Source organism: Ictalurus furcatus, chromosome 6 (assembly GCF_023375685.1).
Source record: "Ictalurus furcatus strain D&B chromosome 6, Billie_1.0, whole genome shotgun sequence".
Lineage (NCBI taxonomy): Eukaryota > Metazoa > Chordata > Actinopteri > Siluriformes > Ictaluridae > Ictalurus > Ictalurus furcatus.
The window spans coordinates 21,552,312-21,568,963 of NC_071260.1; the positions used below are offsets into that span (position 1 = coordinate 21,552,312).

A 16,652-nucleotide genomic window follows, 5' to 3' on the forward strand; every position below is an offset into this window, starting at 1 on the left:
CAAAACAGATGCACTTAAATATGATGTAAATTTGTTTACAACGCCGACAATCACCAACTTTTAAAAGAAACACGGGCGTCATGTTTACACTGCCCCAACAGACACCAACAAACTTTTTTACGGACAGTCAGACTGGTTTAAAAATGGATGATTCTTTTACCACAATCAAAATTTTACTATTACTCTCTATGTGTCTTTACGTGTCATTCTTTGCCTGAAAAGACAGCGGTTGTGGGTGAAACCTTGGTTGTTATGACGTGAGAGACAGGGCGCTTACTTAAATCTATGCAAAGAACTGCAGACAGAGGATGTGCAAAGCTTTCAAAATGTTGCTCAGTTTGCGCCCAAGCAGTTTCAACAACTCAGACAAAAAGACGTCTTAAGGTAGGATATGTGGTAAGCTAAGACCATTATTAGGGCATACATTATGAACAATATTTTTATGCAAATGTAAGTTCTAAACATTTGTTGCGAACATTTGTGGCTTACAGTTAGGGGACGATCCTGATTAAAACCAAAACACAAGACTAGATGATCCTTACTAGGGGTCAAAATAAACTATTTTATTTAAATGATACATCAATACATAATTTATCGTCTTCTTTCTGATTCGTCCAGAAATCTGCCATTTTACCAACAACAATGATTTAGCGTGCCGCGAGCCAAGCGCATGGGCTTTCGTTTCTATGGATTTTCCAGAGACGATTGCCTCATTGTCAAGGCAAAGGTTCGTACCCAGGTCAGATTACATCAATATTTGTTGGAAAATCAGACCACACTGCTCAGACATTCCACGACCTGACAAATGCTGATTAAACATGTTCAGTCAGTGAAAACAAAACCCGACAAACGCGTTGCCATTGGTTGGTATCTGTCGGTGCAGTGTAAACTAGGCTTAAGACATTTCTTTTTAGAGGTTTGGCTTTCATGTTATAATTCATGTTATCCTGTTTAAAATGTGAATTGACAGAGTTCCAAATCTGCCCTTAGACTTCTGTCATAAGTAAATGGGAGGATAGAAATTATGTTGAAATGCCAAGGAATCTGTTTAAGAAAAACCTTAACAGAACCCCAAAGCACATTCAATTGACATTCACATTATCTCATTGTTTTTCCTTCTGGACAGCTGGCACCTGTCAATTCTGAACCTTCCAGGAACAAAGGTAGAATTGTACTAATACAGAGAGCACTGACTGCTTGTTGACCCTGAGTGTGTCTGCTGCCTTACCCTGTATCTCCACCTGTTCCCGCTTCTTAGTGCTAGCTTTGCTGTTGGTGTCACAGCTGATGTGGTAGAATGTGAACAGAAGGTGGTGCTTCTCATTCAGCTGAGTAGGCAGCTCAATCTTAAACTGACAGACAAAACAATAAATACACATTTAGAAAATCACACCACTCATGCATTCCTATATGTTCCTATAAGAGAATAATAGTGAGAGGTTTGAGTGTTTTACCTCATCATAAAACTCAGGGCTCTGCTGATGATGCAACACCGCAGCAATGCCATTCTTAGCGAAAAGCGATCCACCTGGACGACCATATATACACTGCAAAGTAGAGAAATAGATTGGACTAGGTTCATGGAGTTTATAGAGGGCCTGGTATGATGACATTTGTTAAAGACTATATCTTGCCTTTAAAGGAAGTGCATCCTCCTCATCCGAGTCTCTAAACTCCACACACACAGCAATGTTTCTAGCCTGCAGACACAGGATGCACAGTGACGATACACACATTCCTAATCACCCCTTGATCATGTTCACAATAATAATGCACAAACAAAAAAGTTTATTACACTACCAAAAAGAGATTCAGCATCGGTACCTTAGCAAAGGTCTTCTGGCTGTCATATTTGAGGTGGCGTGGGTAGACATACAGGTGATTGTTATAGGTGGTGAAGGGTTGTGAGCATTTCGCTATACATGGCACAAACTCCTCAACCTCGAACAACACCCCGTTCCAATTACTGCTCTCAAACTGGCGCACTGGGATATACGAGGATGTTATGCAGTCTACTCAAATAAACACAAAAGTACACAGAGCACAGGATTTAAAAAAAAAAAAAACCCCACCAAATAAATGTGAAAATAAATTGCATTAGCAGAAGTAGTGCCAAGTTCGACTCACTTGGGAGATCTGGGGCCACGTTGTCGATAGTGACATCCAGATTCCCCAGGATCACTGGCAGCTTAGCCATTTTCTCTGGCCTGAGAAAAACAAAAAGGTACAAAGGACAGATTGAAGACAGGAAAGAAGTTATTTTAATCCTCACTTTTACGCTATTAATAAAGGAAACGTACATAAAATAGTAAGAGAAAGGACGCAGTGACATTTTCAAAACATGCTGCTTCAGAATATCCCATAACATCAAACTGTTTTTGAATCTTAAGCTGTTTTTCCTAGTAGGTATAGTAGGAAGCCATTCAGGGAGACTACATGTACAACATGGGACATTCTTGCAGTGCAAACTTTTCCCATTTAAGAAAAGATATACTAAGATGAATCACTTCACCAACCCAACTTGCTTGGTTTAGAATCAATGCCTAACAAGAATAGAGCAGCCAAAAGGTAGAAAGATGGACGAACTTCTTGAAATCTGCCAGAAGTTTGAACATATCCTCATTAGATAGCTTGTTACTGTCCTGCCTGTAGATTGCAGAGAAACGTGCAGATTTATCCAGTGCCCCATTTGCATCCTTAAACAAAGGTCTGTAACAAAGAAAGAGAGGGACAGAAAAAAGAAAAACATAAACAGGGGTTTCATCTGGATCCTGCGAGGCATAGGAGATAATGCATGCTCACACACACTTCCTTCCTCTGTACAGTATGTATATCGGTCTCACTCGTACTACAATTTTAGCCATATAGTCCAAGTCTGCATTGAAGAAGGCTGGGTGGAGGGACTAGTGTTAGCTTTTCTGAAAGAGTCCAAGATTTCAAACCTCATCTGATTAAAAAACAAAACACATTTTCCTAATTATAAAACCAGCATAAAATGTCTGCTTTGTTTGCCACAGAAAACAAGTGCAGGACTTTTCCATTGGGTCACTTGAGTATCTCTCGTCTTATAGCTCCCAAAGCCTGAGAAGTGCGTTAAAGTCTAGAGCACACACAAAAATAGGCAACTTTTTCATTAATCATGGAAAGTGGAGCAGCTTTCTTACCTGGCTGCCCAGGCAAATGGCATCCTGTACTGCCCGAGCCTGCTACATGCTACTTTAGCATTCTTCAGCACCTTCTGTGCTGTCTGAAAGAGGAGAGAAGAAACCGGAAAATAAGAGGAGATAGTACATAACATTTCCATACCGACTGTGTACAGTTCCCAACTGTTCTTGCATTGTATATCTCCTGTTTCTATAAAACACACATGAGGCTTTCTCCACTGTAGACAAATCTCTAATGGTACAGTAAAAGACACCTGGAATTTTATGAACACTCGAAGAACACTATTTGCACCACTTCAGATGAGATTCAGAATACATTCAGAAATGTTATTATTATGCAATTATAAGAGTCAGTGTTAAGATTTGTAAACTAGATTACCTTGGTGGAATCAGAACTTTTCATGTATGGCTCAGCACAGTGAGCTATTCCTCCCTGAAGAACTTTCTCAATCCGAGCCACCAGGAAGATATCTGGGTGTGGACACATCACAGAAAACACTCCCTACACACACACACACACACACACACACACACACACACACACACACACACACATACAGCAGGGACAGCATGCTTAGTGAAGACTAGCAAGATTTTCAAGCAATTCAGAACATCAAAGTGGCAGTAAAACACTTTATTCAAGTATGCCTAGAGTCATTTTATTCAAAATGTTTATATTTAACAGCATTGCACTGCAGACACGGAATGGACTGTATTTTAGTACATTTCTTTCAGCATCTCCTTGCCACTGTGTATTGCTGATTCTGAATGAAGAGTCGGTCATCTGTGGAGTTTATGCAGACCATTAGATAGTTTCTACCAATTAGTCAAGTGACACTGTAAGCAATCACTAAATTTCAAGTAAAAGATTTATGTTTTGTGGTTAAAATACTGGACTAAATATAAAATTGATTTGATAAATCATAAAAATGAAAAATTATATAAAAAAGTCCATTCACACATTTATGTTGGAGACATTCTTGACCACTGCTGTGTAGTCATGCCTATTCCTTTCCTACAGTATATGTATGTGTAAGTGCTCCCAACCTGTCGTGGATACTGCAGAAAACTCTCGGGGAGCTCATTCTGTGTTTGCTGTGCTGCATCTGAAGCTCCATTAAAGATCTGAACACCAGAGCCTGGAATCATGGCTCTTACTGACGGGTGGTTTAGGTCTACGTGGAAATCCGCTGAGATCTTCCGACTGTTCTGAATATCAAACAGGGACAGTGTCACGAAGAACGGCTCCACCTGCCATGCGCAGAGAGAAAACAGATCAATACAATGATCTCCACGCTTCAGTGATAAAAGGTGTCAAATATATTAACTGAGGTATCATGGATTACGTTGGTGGTTGGGCCCTCCTCATTCTCTGCCACACAGCTCTGCAGGTTGAATGACAGGTCGTTGCATTTCACGAGAAGCCGCTTCCCAAACTTCTCCTCAAAAGGTCTGCTTTCCGGCTCGATCCCAGAGAAGTCCAGCTTCTGTATGCAGACACGTCCAGATATCTTAAAGGCACCGGCATACACGTTCAAAGCATTTTACAGTCATTTTAGAAAGACTTCTGCCTGGGTGTCAGAATGGTTTATTTGCTTAGCTTGAGTCTTTTTACCTGCGTGTCTGAATCCAATGTGAAGAGCTTTAGCCGAGTTTCATTTCTCATCTTAGACTCGATGTCTCTGGCACTCTGAAGAAAAGCACATTTAATACATCAGTGCACGCTAGCCTAATCACACCATTTCCTAGAGAAGTTATCATTAATAATAAAGACATAATGACAAGAGGGCTGAAGAATGGGGCTGAAATTTAAAAACAACACACACTTATCAACACGTATGAACGCTATTAAAATTTTGAACTAAAATTTGTGCAGGCCAGACCTCTGACCAAACACTACATACTGTTGGTACACTGCTGATCTGATTCTTGTGTAAATCTATACATCTAGAGGTATTAAGTGGTGTATTGCAATCCTCTCAGAAAAAAAAAAGATTTTTTTTTTTTAAATTTGAGTGTATACTGTAGAGCTTTTCTTGAGGTATGCTTATTTTAAATGTCATCTGAGGTTTCATGTTTGCAATTTGGATCTACAGTTAGTAGCCTAAACAGAAAAATTAGACTTGCCTATTAAATATGCTTTTTATTACTCTGAGGACTGAAACGTGAGCCATAGTATGTTTAATGTTGCAATGTACCAACAAAGGAAAGTATAAACCCTCTAAGCTTAAGAGGCAAGAACAGAAAACATGCCTGGCTTTCCTGTTAGTTCAAAGCAGGACAAGTGAGTCAGTTTAACACCTGAGCATGGATATTACCATATTTTTACTGTCTCTAACAAGATTAGCAGAGCAATATTTTGGTTTTGGGTTGTGAATCAATGAAATGAAAAAGCTGCTGCTCTACAGTCTCGTGTTGGCCATTTATGTAAACAGGACCTACCTGAAAGCTGTCCATATTTCCAGAAGAGCTGTCAGTCTTCCCCAGTTCATCGTCTACAGAGTGGGAAAATAAACAGCTATTTTATTAACATGGCTCCAATCCAGATCACAGGAAGTACATTGTAGTTAATGATAGATAAATTCTGGGAGAGAGAATGTCATAGCAGCCTCCCAAACAGACCAAATAATACATGTGGACCACTGAGCAAAGATAAACTAAAACACACAGAGTGGGTCCAGACGCCTGGGATATCTCACTGCTCTGGAGAGGAGGGATATGTGACTCTGTGCATGGGGTTAATAATGGAGTTGGATGTGTTTCTAGTGTTATCTACTGTCATGTCAGGAGTGGTAGACTGGGTGGTCCAATAACGAAAGTCTACATACTCAAATAGACAGACACACAAACCATCATGTAGGTCTCCATTCCTCTTCTCTTGCATGGCGAGCTCAAAGCTGCTGTGAAGTATTTTGTTCAGAGTGCTGATCCACTCCTCCATCTCACTTTCAGAGTCGGCGGCCAACAGATATGCACTCTTATCCTGCATCTTCAGTTCAAATGCAAACCTGCGCACCTTATTATTCTACACAGAGAAAGACAAGAAAGCTTCAAATTACCTTAAAGTCCTGTGTTAGATGTTTACTAAGTTAACACCACAAGTGGAGACTGGCCATAGTTTTTGCTTTGCCAATGGGTGTGAAGCACGGGTTGGATAACAGTCAGTAGCCTTTTCCAAAATGGACAAAAAGATGTGTGAGATGTGTGAGATGACGGGAAAGTTTTCCCTCTTATTGATAGATCATTTAATTATTATACATGGGTGAACTTTACAACTTTGAGAGAAGAAAAACACCTCTGCTTCAAAATCCATTACATAACAAGCAGACCGTAGGTGTAGAGTTGATCTGTGATTTGATTCATACCTCTGAGTGACGGAAATCAACTGTATTTTCGTTTCTAATGAGCACATCCGAACACATGTACGGCAACACTTTAAATTCCACCTCTGATTTGGTAGGTCTGTAAAGTCGCTGTGTGAAAGAAAGATGTATATGCGTGCAAACAAGCAGACAGAAAGCAGGTGAAAATATGTCCATGTGGAGGACAAAAGAGCAACTGGCTGCCAAAAACACTGCTTAAAATATCAGACAGAACTAGTACAAAAAGGATGAGGAATATATTAAGCAAGCCAGAGGAAGTCAAGGACTCAAGGTGGAAATAAAAGCAGAGCTTTGTAGGCACATCAGTGTATGTGACAGTTCTCGATTCCTTTCTTGATTCCTCTAAATTCCCTAGCTGTGTGTGTGCGTGTATGTGTGCACATATGGTATCCAGTGGTGGAGTGGCATCCCACCCAGGGTGTATTCCTGCCTTGCGCCCAGGGTTCCTGGGATAGGCTCTGGATCCACTACAACAGGATAAAGTGATTACTGAAGATGGATGGATGGATGAATGAATGAATTGTAAAAGAATGCTGTTGATGTGTCTGTTCTTAGATATCACAGTTACAGGATGACTAGACCTGTGTTCTAGGCACATAACCTTTTTCCTATAGCACTTCACAAATAAAACTGTGAATTGTGTGGAAAATGAGTTCAAAAAACTGTAAAAAAAATCTGCCTTTCACCCAACATCACCTGACTGTTCTTGTTCATTGTTCTGCCAGTTTTCTTAATATGTTTATTATTCTAGAAAGCATTCCTTAGTGAGTGACTTGAAACTCAGTGGAGCATGACCTACCCCAGCCCAGCTGCAAATATGGGAGACAGGCAATCAGTCTTCATGTTAGTACTTGGAGTGGGAGTTGGTTCATTAAAAGCCAGACTGAGAGAGGCTAGACTGAGAGTATGCTCCTCAGGGGAACAGGTTAACCAATTTGCTAAAGTTGTTTGGTCAGTGCTTTTCTGGGATGCTTTCTGCTCTTGGAGCAAATATGACATTAAACCTCTTGGATGAACATCAGATTCTCTAATCATTTGGGTGCCAAGCACACTAATTACACTGCCAGGACATATGGTGTATGTGCACACGTAGCTGAACATTTCCCAAAATCAGACAACAATAGCTACAGAAAAAAAAATCAAATGAGAGTAAAATGAGCTCAAGAGGAAATGAGTGTGGAGACCATAGCACCGAGATGGACCCTTCATTTGGCTTTTTATATCTCCTGTACTTCTTCCTCACACTTGCACACTTTGGTTATGTCACGTACAAATATTTCTGTCAGATTAAAAGCTGCATTTACTATTAACCTCACCATAACAATGCATGTTAGCTGTGTTTGTTTGTCTTAAATGAGATCAGCCAAATGAGAGTTAGGCCAAGAAAGACAGTGCTTGCTAAAGCAACTAAAGAGTGAGACTGTTGAAGAGAAAGAGACAGAGAATGCAATATGCTGATACTGAAACCACTGATATAATCTCCATACGGATATCACAACTGTTTCCATATGACTAGGGCACCTTTCCAGAAAAAGCACTTATTTAGCGAACTCCACACTGGAGTAGGATGGTATGTTCCTCTGTATGTGCAAAACTGAACTCTCTCGCATACACACACACACAAACATTTCCCTCTGAAGGAAGGCCTAAAGTATCAGAGCCCCAGAGGTGGGTAGAGTAGCCAAAATTTTTACTCAAGTACAAGTAAAACTACTTGTAAAAATAATTACTTATGTAAAGTAACAGTAAAAATAATAATGTTAATAATGACTTGAGTAAGAGTAATAAAGTATCCGTTTGAGAAGACTACTCAAGTAGCAAGTAACTAGTTACTTCGGATCTGATTAAATTGAAGGGAAAATCCTGAATCTCGGACTACATGGAGAACTGTAAGCCACGCCTCTCCTTGAAAGTCTGTCTGTTCTGTTTATATGACATAAAACCTGGGTTCAAGATGAAGCAGCATATCCCAGTCCCATGATGGGTACAATAACACACAACCTGTCATTTTCAACAAAAAATCTTACACAAACACCCCAAAAAACAAACAATTTCCCAACAGTTGTCTGTCCTTATTTTCACGTGTTAACAGCACAAACTTGTCCGCATCTGCATTTATTCAAGACAACAGAGAACAAAAGAACAGACTATGGAACAGAACAGAAGAGAAAGTGTGTGTAGAGAGTGTTTGTTAGTATGTGTGTGCGCGTCCTGTCTCTGTCCATACACTCGCTTCCCCCCCATCCTCCAAGACTGAGCCGCTAAAAAAGTGAGCGGTTGTTGCAGACGCATTCAGACTCGCGACCAATATAAACTAATTATTAAAATGACATATATTCATTAACGTTTAGCAGCGATGGAGGAATGCCACCAAAAGTAGTGAAGTAAAAGCACATTTCTGTGATTAAAAATGAACTTGACTAAGAGTATAAGTATGGACAGTTAAACCTAATCTTAAAAGTACATATTTTTCAAAAAGTTTTTCCAGTAAATGTAACAAAGTAACTGTAATGCGTTACTACCCACCTCTGCAGAGCTCACATTTATAGCACGGGCAATCACACATACGGTTATTCTCAATCACATCACTTTTCTCATACCTGAACCACACCCATGCAGGAATCTAGGAAGATGGTTCCTTTGGGCTCCTTGGAGATCTTTTCATCCTTATAGAAGTTCAGGTTATAGGAGCCGTCTCCTAATTGTGTGAGGTTGAAATACCTCCTTTTGAAAGACTGAAACAAAGCATTATAAAGAAACACTTAGAACAGGCCATCGTTTATGGACTCTCTATCCACCACATCTGAAGCGTAAGTGAATTGACCACAGACGAGACTTCAGCACGGTGAGAAAAGAACAGAAAGGTATTTTACTTTAACCTATGATGGAAGTCTTCGGACAGCTGCTGAACAGTCAGTAAACATGCTTTTATAAAATGTTCAGTCTAAGGTATTTGTAAATGAAGCCCGAAATCTGTATAATGAGTGTTTTTAGAGAGCAGACTACTTTTCTAGAGGTTGTGATTATTATTTCCAACTTTGTCGTGTGGTTCTGATAATTACCCTCGAAGACTTCAATGAACGGAATATAGTATATAGTTGGATAAAACTACATAAGAGCAACATTGGTAAGTCATTCTTTCATTTCTGTTTCATCCTAAGAGCTTTATTGTTAAAGTGCAAGTTGTAGTTTTGAATTTGCTCTGCACTGTATAGTCCCCGTTTTAACTGGATGGAATTCAACCGCTGCCCTTAGTTGTAAGCTGTAAGCAGGATATCCGTTCTTTCCTCTGGGAACCTGCTGAAATTATTCACTGTGGTAACTACAGATGTAGTAGATATAACTACAGTGGAAAAAGCTGTGTTGATCAGCTGAAAATGTACTTTTGTGGACTAAAACTACAATCCAGCTGGTTTACGTCCCCTCGACTGTCAAATGTAATCGTTTTTTTCCAATTTATTTTCAATTCCAGTGCACTGCAGTCCTGCAGTCATTCAATACCTCCACTCTGTGCATAAACATAAGCATGATTTAAATCCACACACCTGATATGATAAACACAACACATCACATCACATCATGTATATTTTATCTTGTAGCGCTACTATAACAGTGTGTCAGTTAAAATTTGAATTTTGTAGAAGATTACTGGATAAAGATTATATCAGAAGGATGGGCACATAATAGTACAAATAAATTTGTTACTAATACATTCCCAGCAAACAGGGGACGTCCCCCGGATGTTGCGAACGTCCACTTAGGTCCGCATTTGGTCCGATTTATAATGTTCGCTGGCGGACGTTCCAAGGATGTCAGAGAATATCGACTCATAACACTACTGAATGTGTTCACTTCAGCGAAAGTCCTCGAAGTGTCCCGAATGGCCTCTGGACGTCCTGTGAACGTCCCCTTGAATGTCTGTAGGACATCAAGGGGACCCTACACATGGACGTTCGGGGGACGTTCGCAGAGGCCATTTAGGGGACGTCCTGGGGACATGTGACATTTTACATACAGAAGGAATCTGTTTCAGTGTTATTATTATTGTTATTGTTATTATTATTGAGTCTTTATTGGTTATATATACAGTACAGCACAGTGAAATTCTATTTTCTTTGCATATTCCAGCATGTTAGGAGGTTGGGGTCAGCCATGATACAGCACCCCTGGAGCAGAGAGGGTTAAGGGCCTTATTCAAGGGCCCAACAGTGGCAGCTTGGCAGTGCTGGGGCTTGAACCTCTGACCTTCTGATCAGTAACCCAAAGCCTTAACCATCAAGTCATTACTGCCCAAATCTTGTAAAAATGGATTGTTTGTAAAGATTTAGGATTTCGGTTTTGGATAAGCCTCTCATGTCATGGTTTTGCTTAACGGCTGCAAATATACATGGAAAAACTCACCAGTGACAGAAATAAATCTTCCACAATTGCAATTAGCCCTGTTTATGTCTGTTTTAGGTCTTACTGCAATTTGCCCAATGTAAGAAAAGGTATTCAAGTGTGTATATGTATGTGTTTATTGGGTTAATTAAATACAATACACTGTATCAGGCACAATGGTATGTATCTAAAAGCGAACTACAATATGCAGCCCCTAACCCATTATTTAAAACCTTATGTGACCCCAGAGCCAATAACCTTGCCCATTCCTGCTCTAGAGGAAACAGCACTGAGTATGGCCAGTTTCATACTGAGTGTGGTGTATGAAGATGTCTCACCCTCATAGTGACACTGATCGCACTGTTCATGTTGCCTTTGTAAAGCCAGCCTTGTCTACTAACACCTCCCTTCTGAGAGCCCAGGGAAGCTGTGTCCTACACACACACACACACACACACGGGAAGAGAAAGAGGAGAATGAGTTTTGTGATGTTGCTCCAGCTCTCCTCTGTTTGATCTTGCAGCTAAAGTAAATGTTAGGAGAACAGGGATTCATTGAGAGAGGAATCCAGATCCCTAACTCCTGTCCAGAAAAAATGCAGAACAGCAGAAACACTGATCAATGTAAATAAACCACTGTACTAGAAAGAATAATCTCTCAGACAGCAGGATGACATCTGAAGCTTTAACAGAAAAAAAACCCCACATACACATTATGCACAACATACAATGGAACACACAATATCATTATCTCTGTCAGATAACACAGTTAAAGGTCATCACCTCTATAACGGAAATTTCACTAATATATTGACAGTACCGTACAGTACATATTGAATATACACATGCCAAAATCTACATATCCAGAGGATTAAAGCATAATACAAGATACATTTATTAGAACATGTTCAGAGAGCACAGCCAAAGCTTCAGCTGTATCCCCTGCTTTTCTAAGCTTAAGATGTCAGCACAATGAGAAAAAGAAAATGCATTTACATGCCTCCCATAAAGTCTTATCAGGACAAGATACTCTAAGTGAATGCTAGTAATGGACTCCCTCCCCTTTGGTGCTGTTTTACTTAATGATCATACAACAAATCCAACACAGAAACTCAAACTTAGCACGTACTTGTTGCTATATGCTCTGTATGGATGGAAAAGTTAACAGTCATCTGAGTACTGCTGCTTGTTAAAAAGATAAGGGTTTAACATTACATCATTTTATGGCTGGCTGCAAAATTAAGCCTGGAAGGAAACCTGTAGTCACATGACCGACTACTTGCTTTGAGGTTAAACGTTGACTGTTCTGTATGTTTTAAATATATGCCAACACATTCTCATTTACACACTGTACAGACTAATGCAGTCATGTTATTCTTACTGTATATCAGTCCAACTATATGACTTTGAGAAAACATGATTATTCATCACTCTGTTGTCTGCAATACCTGATTATATCTCACGTGAAAATGACTTGTTTGTACAAAATAATGATTAAAACCATTAGGGCAGATGGTCAGTCAGAAAAGGCCCAATCAGCAGTTTGCTGTGGCTGATTAATGAAATGGGATACCCTGTATCTGCTGGGATGTAAGAGGAGGAGTTTTCTTGGAAGAAACAGAGGCAGAAGCATGCGCCATGGCTGGCCGTTAGATACCTCACTGATGCTGTCCAGGCATAAGCTGCTGGATTATTCATAGAGACATGGCCTAGTGGTCAAACTGTGTTTGTGGGTGATCTTTAGACCAGAGTCCTGAGATATCTGTAGAGGAGTTGCTGCTGGTATAGCTGTAGCTCTCGAAATAAGTCATCAGTGGAGGCAAACAATGGTAACAGATTGGTATGAGAAGAACTTGCTGTGTCAGTATGTGCCTTGGCCTGCTTTTGACTCGCTCTTTTGACAAACTGGACTGAATAGAATAAATAAAGACATCTGGATTTATCTCACTTAATATTGTCTTTGCTGTGTAAACAGCTGGCTGTGTTTCAACCAGATTCACTCACCTCGTCTTTATCGACATCCTCGTCAACCTCGAACACATGAACTGCCAGCTTATCGGGTCTCGACACTTTGCTGTTTAAACGGCAAACAGATGAACACACGTTACGATGCCGTTAACAGGACTAGCATGAAAATACAGTCTATGATGAAGCATGAGGTCTGATTAAACTTTCAAAAGTAGTGTCACGGAATTCAGAGAGCTGACTGACAGAGCACTAATGTCTCTCTGTTAGTAATGGTTTGTTTTCTGTTCTCAGGCATTCACTGCTTTTATTGGCCATCTGTGCTTTTTCATCTGTCACTCTCTCTATATTCCTTCAGACGTAGTGATGAGAAAACCAGATCTAATTAAAAGAGTGAAGAATTCATGTGGCTCCCCTCGACTGCTCTGTGTCCCTACAGGAACAGATGAACTCATACATTGTTCCACTGGCTCCATTATTACTACGAGGAGGAAATGCGCATTTTTACAGACTCCAGTTTTCCAAGAACTGACATGCTTTGACAATTACACACATGCACACAATGCAATTGCCAGTGATACTCTGTTAAATCCATGATTCTATGTAGTTATTGTTTGGCTTGTGCAAACTTGTCTGAGGTACAGGTTGTATAGATCCTGTCTTTTGTTTAAGCTAAGGAGACTAGGCTAAAAGAAATACGGCGTGTCTTACTTGGGGAGTTGACGAAAGTCACCAGAATAATCTTCATACTTGTAGTTGACAACGTGCCAGTCTGATTTGTAGGTCTTAAGACACTAGGAAAACAGGAACAATAAACGATTGTTAGAGCCATAACATGATACTGTGTGTTTGCTCCACAGAAATAGTCCAAATGCTATTTCAGTCCACAATTTCATCAAAAGTCATCCTGGGTAAAAGGGAAAATCTCTTTGCTCTCTGTCCAATCTGACTGCTCAGGAAGAGAGGGCAAGATGAAAGAACAGGGGCCTCTTCTCTTTTCAATCAGGATGTTCCACCATTTGGTTCCCATCTCAGAGTAGGTTTTTAAAAAAAAAAAAATAAAATAAATAAAAACAGTACGAGAACTGAAACGCTTTAAGTAAGGTAATAAAAATGGTAGATATCTATTCAAGATTACAAAACTAACATGGATCGCTCACATTATGTCAAATTAATTCTCAAACGCCATTGTTTATAGAGTGAACTTTGGATACGTTAAAGCCTTACATCTCCTTAACGCGCACACACACACACACACACACACCAGCTGGTTAAACTCTTCTCCTTTTTATGATACTCTATAGCACGTGTGTGTGTTACAGGAGATGAATGCTTCATACTTGGCCAAAGTTCAGTCTATAAACACTGAAGTACATCCACAGAGTCCAGTGCTGAGAGCTGTGTGTTTCAGTGTTGATGTGTGCTGAATAACCTCTCGAAAATCTACAGCTGAATCATTTCGAACATGATCATTATTAACACACTGGGCGTTTTTGTCTGTATAGTAACATTACAACATATTACAGGACATTCAGTGGTTGAGAGACCAGTCCGTCTCTTACCTCCTGCACGAACAGGCTGTGTGCTTCTCTCTGGGCATTCTCTGGAACTGATGGGTACAGAGTGCGGATCTGCCGGCGCAGAATGCAGGTCTGCAGGAGAGAAATAGTAAAAAAAATAAATAAATAAGAAGAAGAAGAAGAAGAAGAGGATGTTTATCACACTACTGTCAGAAAAGAAAGGGGGCCTCATATGGAAGTGGAAAAGCAGGCCATGATTTAAAATACAGATTCAGTGATTTGGGTGAAGAACATCCATCCTCAAAAATAACAATACCTCATACCTGCACAGCTGAAGGATAAGCCTATATTTTTCACTTGATATGAAAGGCATATCTGATAAAAAAAAATATCTGATACTACCCATCAGTATTTTCACAGTATTGCTTCAGCATCACATACAAAAGCCATTCCTAAAAATAAAAAATAAAAAAAAAATAAAAAACCTGTACAGTCCAGCTGGGTGTGATTTTCCAAAACGGCTTTTCAATATTATTCCTGTCTGATGGCCACTCCTAGGTCTGGCTGTGCTCAAAGGATCAGGCAGAGGAGTAGGAGGCTCATTGTTCAGCTTCAGCCTCCTGTTGTCATGATGACTGATGATAAAGACAAATACTGAAACCGAATTAAACCGGGTTGCCTTTACTTACTTGCGTTCTCCAGAGGCACAATATCCCCAATAAAAATATGTGGAAAGTCTTTCATAAATAAGCTGACTCTTTTAGACACTCTCCAACAGGGAGTTTTCGAGAAGCTCCGTAGCTGGTGTGTGGGTGTGTGTGATGAAAAGTCAGAATTCTTGCTGCAGAGACAGCCACTTCAGTGACAGGTAAACAAAGCACGTCGGTTAAACTTAGCCAAACAATGCCAGAGTAAAAATTCCCTTCCTGACTCACATCCTACAATAGAACAAACCACAGGAAGGAGCAGTTTTACTGTCAAGTGCTCCACCGGCCTTAAGGAGTCAAGATCATACTTTTCTACACTTCGCTGACATGCGCATTGTTTATTAAATCTGGAATTTAAATCCACCCGAGTTGCTATATTCCCGTTTTGTTGAAGAGGTAAGCATTTCGGGGAAAGGGAGATTTACATTTCGGTCCTGAATATAAACGTGCACACAGAAAAAAAAAAAAAGTTTAATGTAGCACCCTAAAACATTCTTCAGTTTGTCCCTCTGGAGGAACCACGAGACAAGAACCCTACAAAAGATTTATAAGTAGAAGCACTTAGGAAAGCTATCATTTTTAAGCATCCAAAGAAGCCTTGAGGAACCTGTTTTTTTTTGTTTTTTTTAAAGAATGTAGCTTTGGACAAACAGAAAATCTCCCTTTCTCCAGATGCAGCTGGTCAGACACGTCTGGAGTCTGACCTTTTATTCTTAACTTTTGCACTGGGGTTAATATAGCTAACGAGCAATGGAACCCACCCAAATTCTCTTCCTTAAATACATTGTGAATGGGTGCGTATTCAGGCAAGCAAAATTTTGGGGTAAAGGGAACATTTTGGAAATTGCATCCGCCCCCCCACTAAACTAGTTGTTTAAGAATACACACTGGATTTTGAAAGAGATCCTCTGCCAGTTGAGAATGTGAAGCGTTTAGAGTGAGTATGAGGTAGAGGAGGTGTTGGCTCCTCTCAGACTGCAGTGAGTGAAACAGTGGATTTAAAAGAAGTCCAGAGACACAGCAGTGGAATGTCCAGTAATGAAGTGTTTTTAATGTGGCATTCCACAGGGTCCATAAGAGCTTCACACAATAACCTGCTACTGTTGCACCACTTCCTCTCTCCAATCCCGACTTCCTGTAGGGAAGATGAGAATCAGCTAGAGAGGAGAAGTGAAAAGGTGGTGGTGTGTTTGGATGAAGGGAGAGATGGAAACATACAGTAAAAGAGTTAAAACAGTGCTGGAATGCAGCTGAGTTGTTGGAGGAGGTACTGAATCCAGTCACAGACCCCCCCCCAAAACACACACACACACAAACACACACTGCAGCATGCAAAATACACACCCCACCGCACTCTCTCTCTCTCCACACACACTCTCTCAAACTCCTATGCTTACTTAAACACCCTTGCATATGGTTAGGAGTTAACACTGTGTGTATGATTGGGGAAAGACTGACTCTACACATGTGTGTGAAGAGAGGACTCGCACAGCTGAAATCTCAAGGGCACAGCTACAGAGTGAAAAGAAGGACA

The 16,652-nt window shown here is 40.2% G+C and overlaps 1 protein-coding gene across 7 annotated transcripts in view; it reads right to left on the reverse strand.

Annotated features, from left to right (window-relative positions):
* zmp:0000001200 (dedicator of cytokinesis protein 9) overlaps nucleotides 1–16,652 on the reverse strand; it is a 96,730-nt gene that overhangs the window by 24,323 nt on the left and 55,755 nt on the right. For 5 of the 7 annotated variants that reach the window (XM_053627096.1, XM_053627100.1, XM_053627095.1 and 2 more), the window contains exons 3-20: nucleotides 14,454–14,543; nucleotides 13,603–13,685; nucleotides 12,931–13,000; nucleotides 11,266–11,361; nucleotides 9,148–9,282; nucleotides 6,015–6,189; nucleotides 5,607–5,659; nucleotides 4,780–4,854; nucleotides 4,511–4,651; nucleotides 4,212–4,415; nucleotides 3,544–3,666; nucleotides 3,165–3,247; nucleotides 2,587–2,709; nucleotides 2,128–2,207; nucleotides 1,825–2,012; nucleotides 1,635–1,700; nucleotides 1,455–1,547; nucleotides 1,229–1,352 (exon numbers count right to left, since the gene is read on the reverse strand). In XM_053627096.1, coding sequence (XP_053483071.1) covers nucleotides 1,229–1,352; nucleotides 1,455–1,547; nucleotides 1,635–1,700; nucleotides 1,825–2,012; nucleotides 2,128–2,207; nucleotides 2,587–2,709; nucleotides 3,165–3,247; nucleotides 3,544–3,666; nucleotides 4,212–4,415; nucleotides 4,511–4,651; nucleotides 4,780–4,854; nucleotides 5,607–5,659; nucleotides 6,015–6,189; nucleotides 9,148–9,282; nucleotides 11,266–11,361; nucleotides 12,931–13,000; nucleotides 13,603–13,685; nucleotides 14,454–14,543 — 2,002 coding nt within the window. Of the gene's footprint in view, nucleotides 1–1,228; nucleotides 1,353–1,454; nucleotides 1,548–1,634; nucleotides 1,701–1,824; nucleotides 2,013–2,127; nucleotides 2,208–2,586; nucleotides 2,710–3,164; nucleotides 3,248–3,543; nucleotides 3,667–3,888; nucleotides 3,949–4,211; nucleotides 4,416–4,510; nucleotides 4,676–4,779; nucleotides 4,855–5,606; nucleotides 5,660–6,014; nucleotides 6,190–9,147; nucleotides 9,283–11,265; nucleotides 11,362–12,930; nucleotides 13,001–13,602; nucleotides 13,686–14,453; nucleotides 14,544–16,652 lie in introns of all 7 variants that reach the window. The other 2 variants (XM_053627094.1, XM_053627093.1) reach the window with 1 other exon arrangement.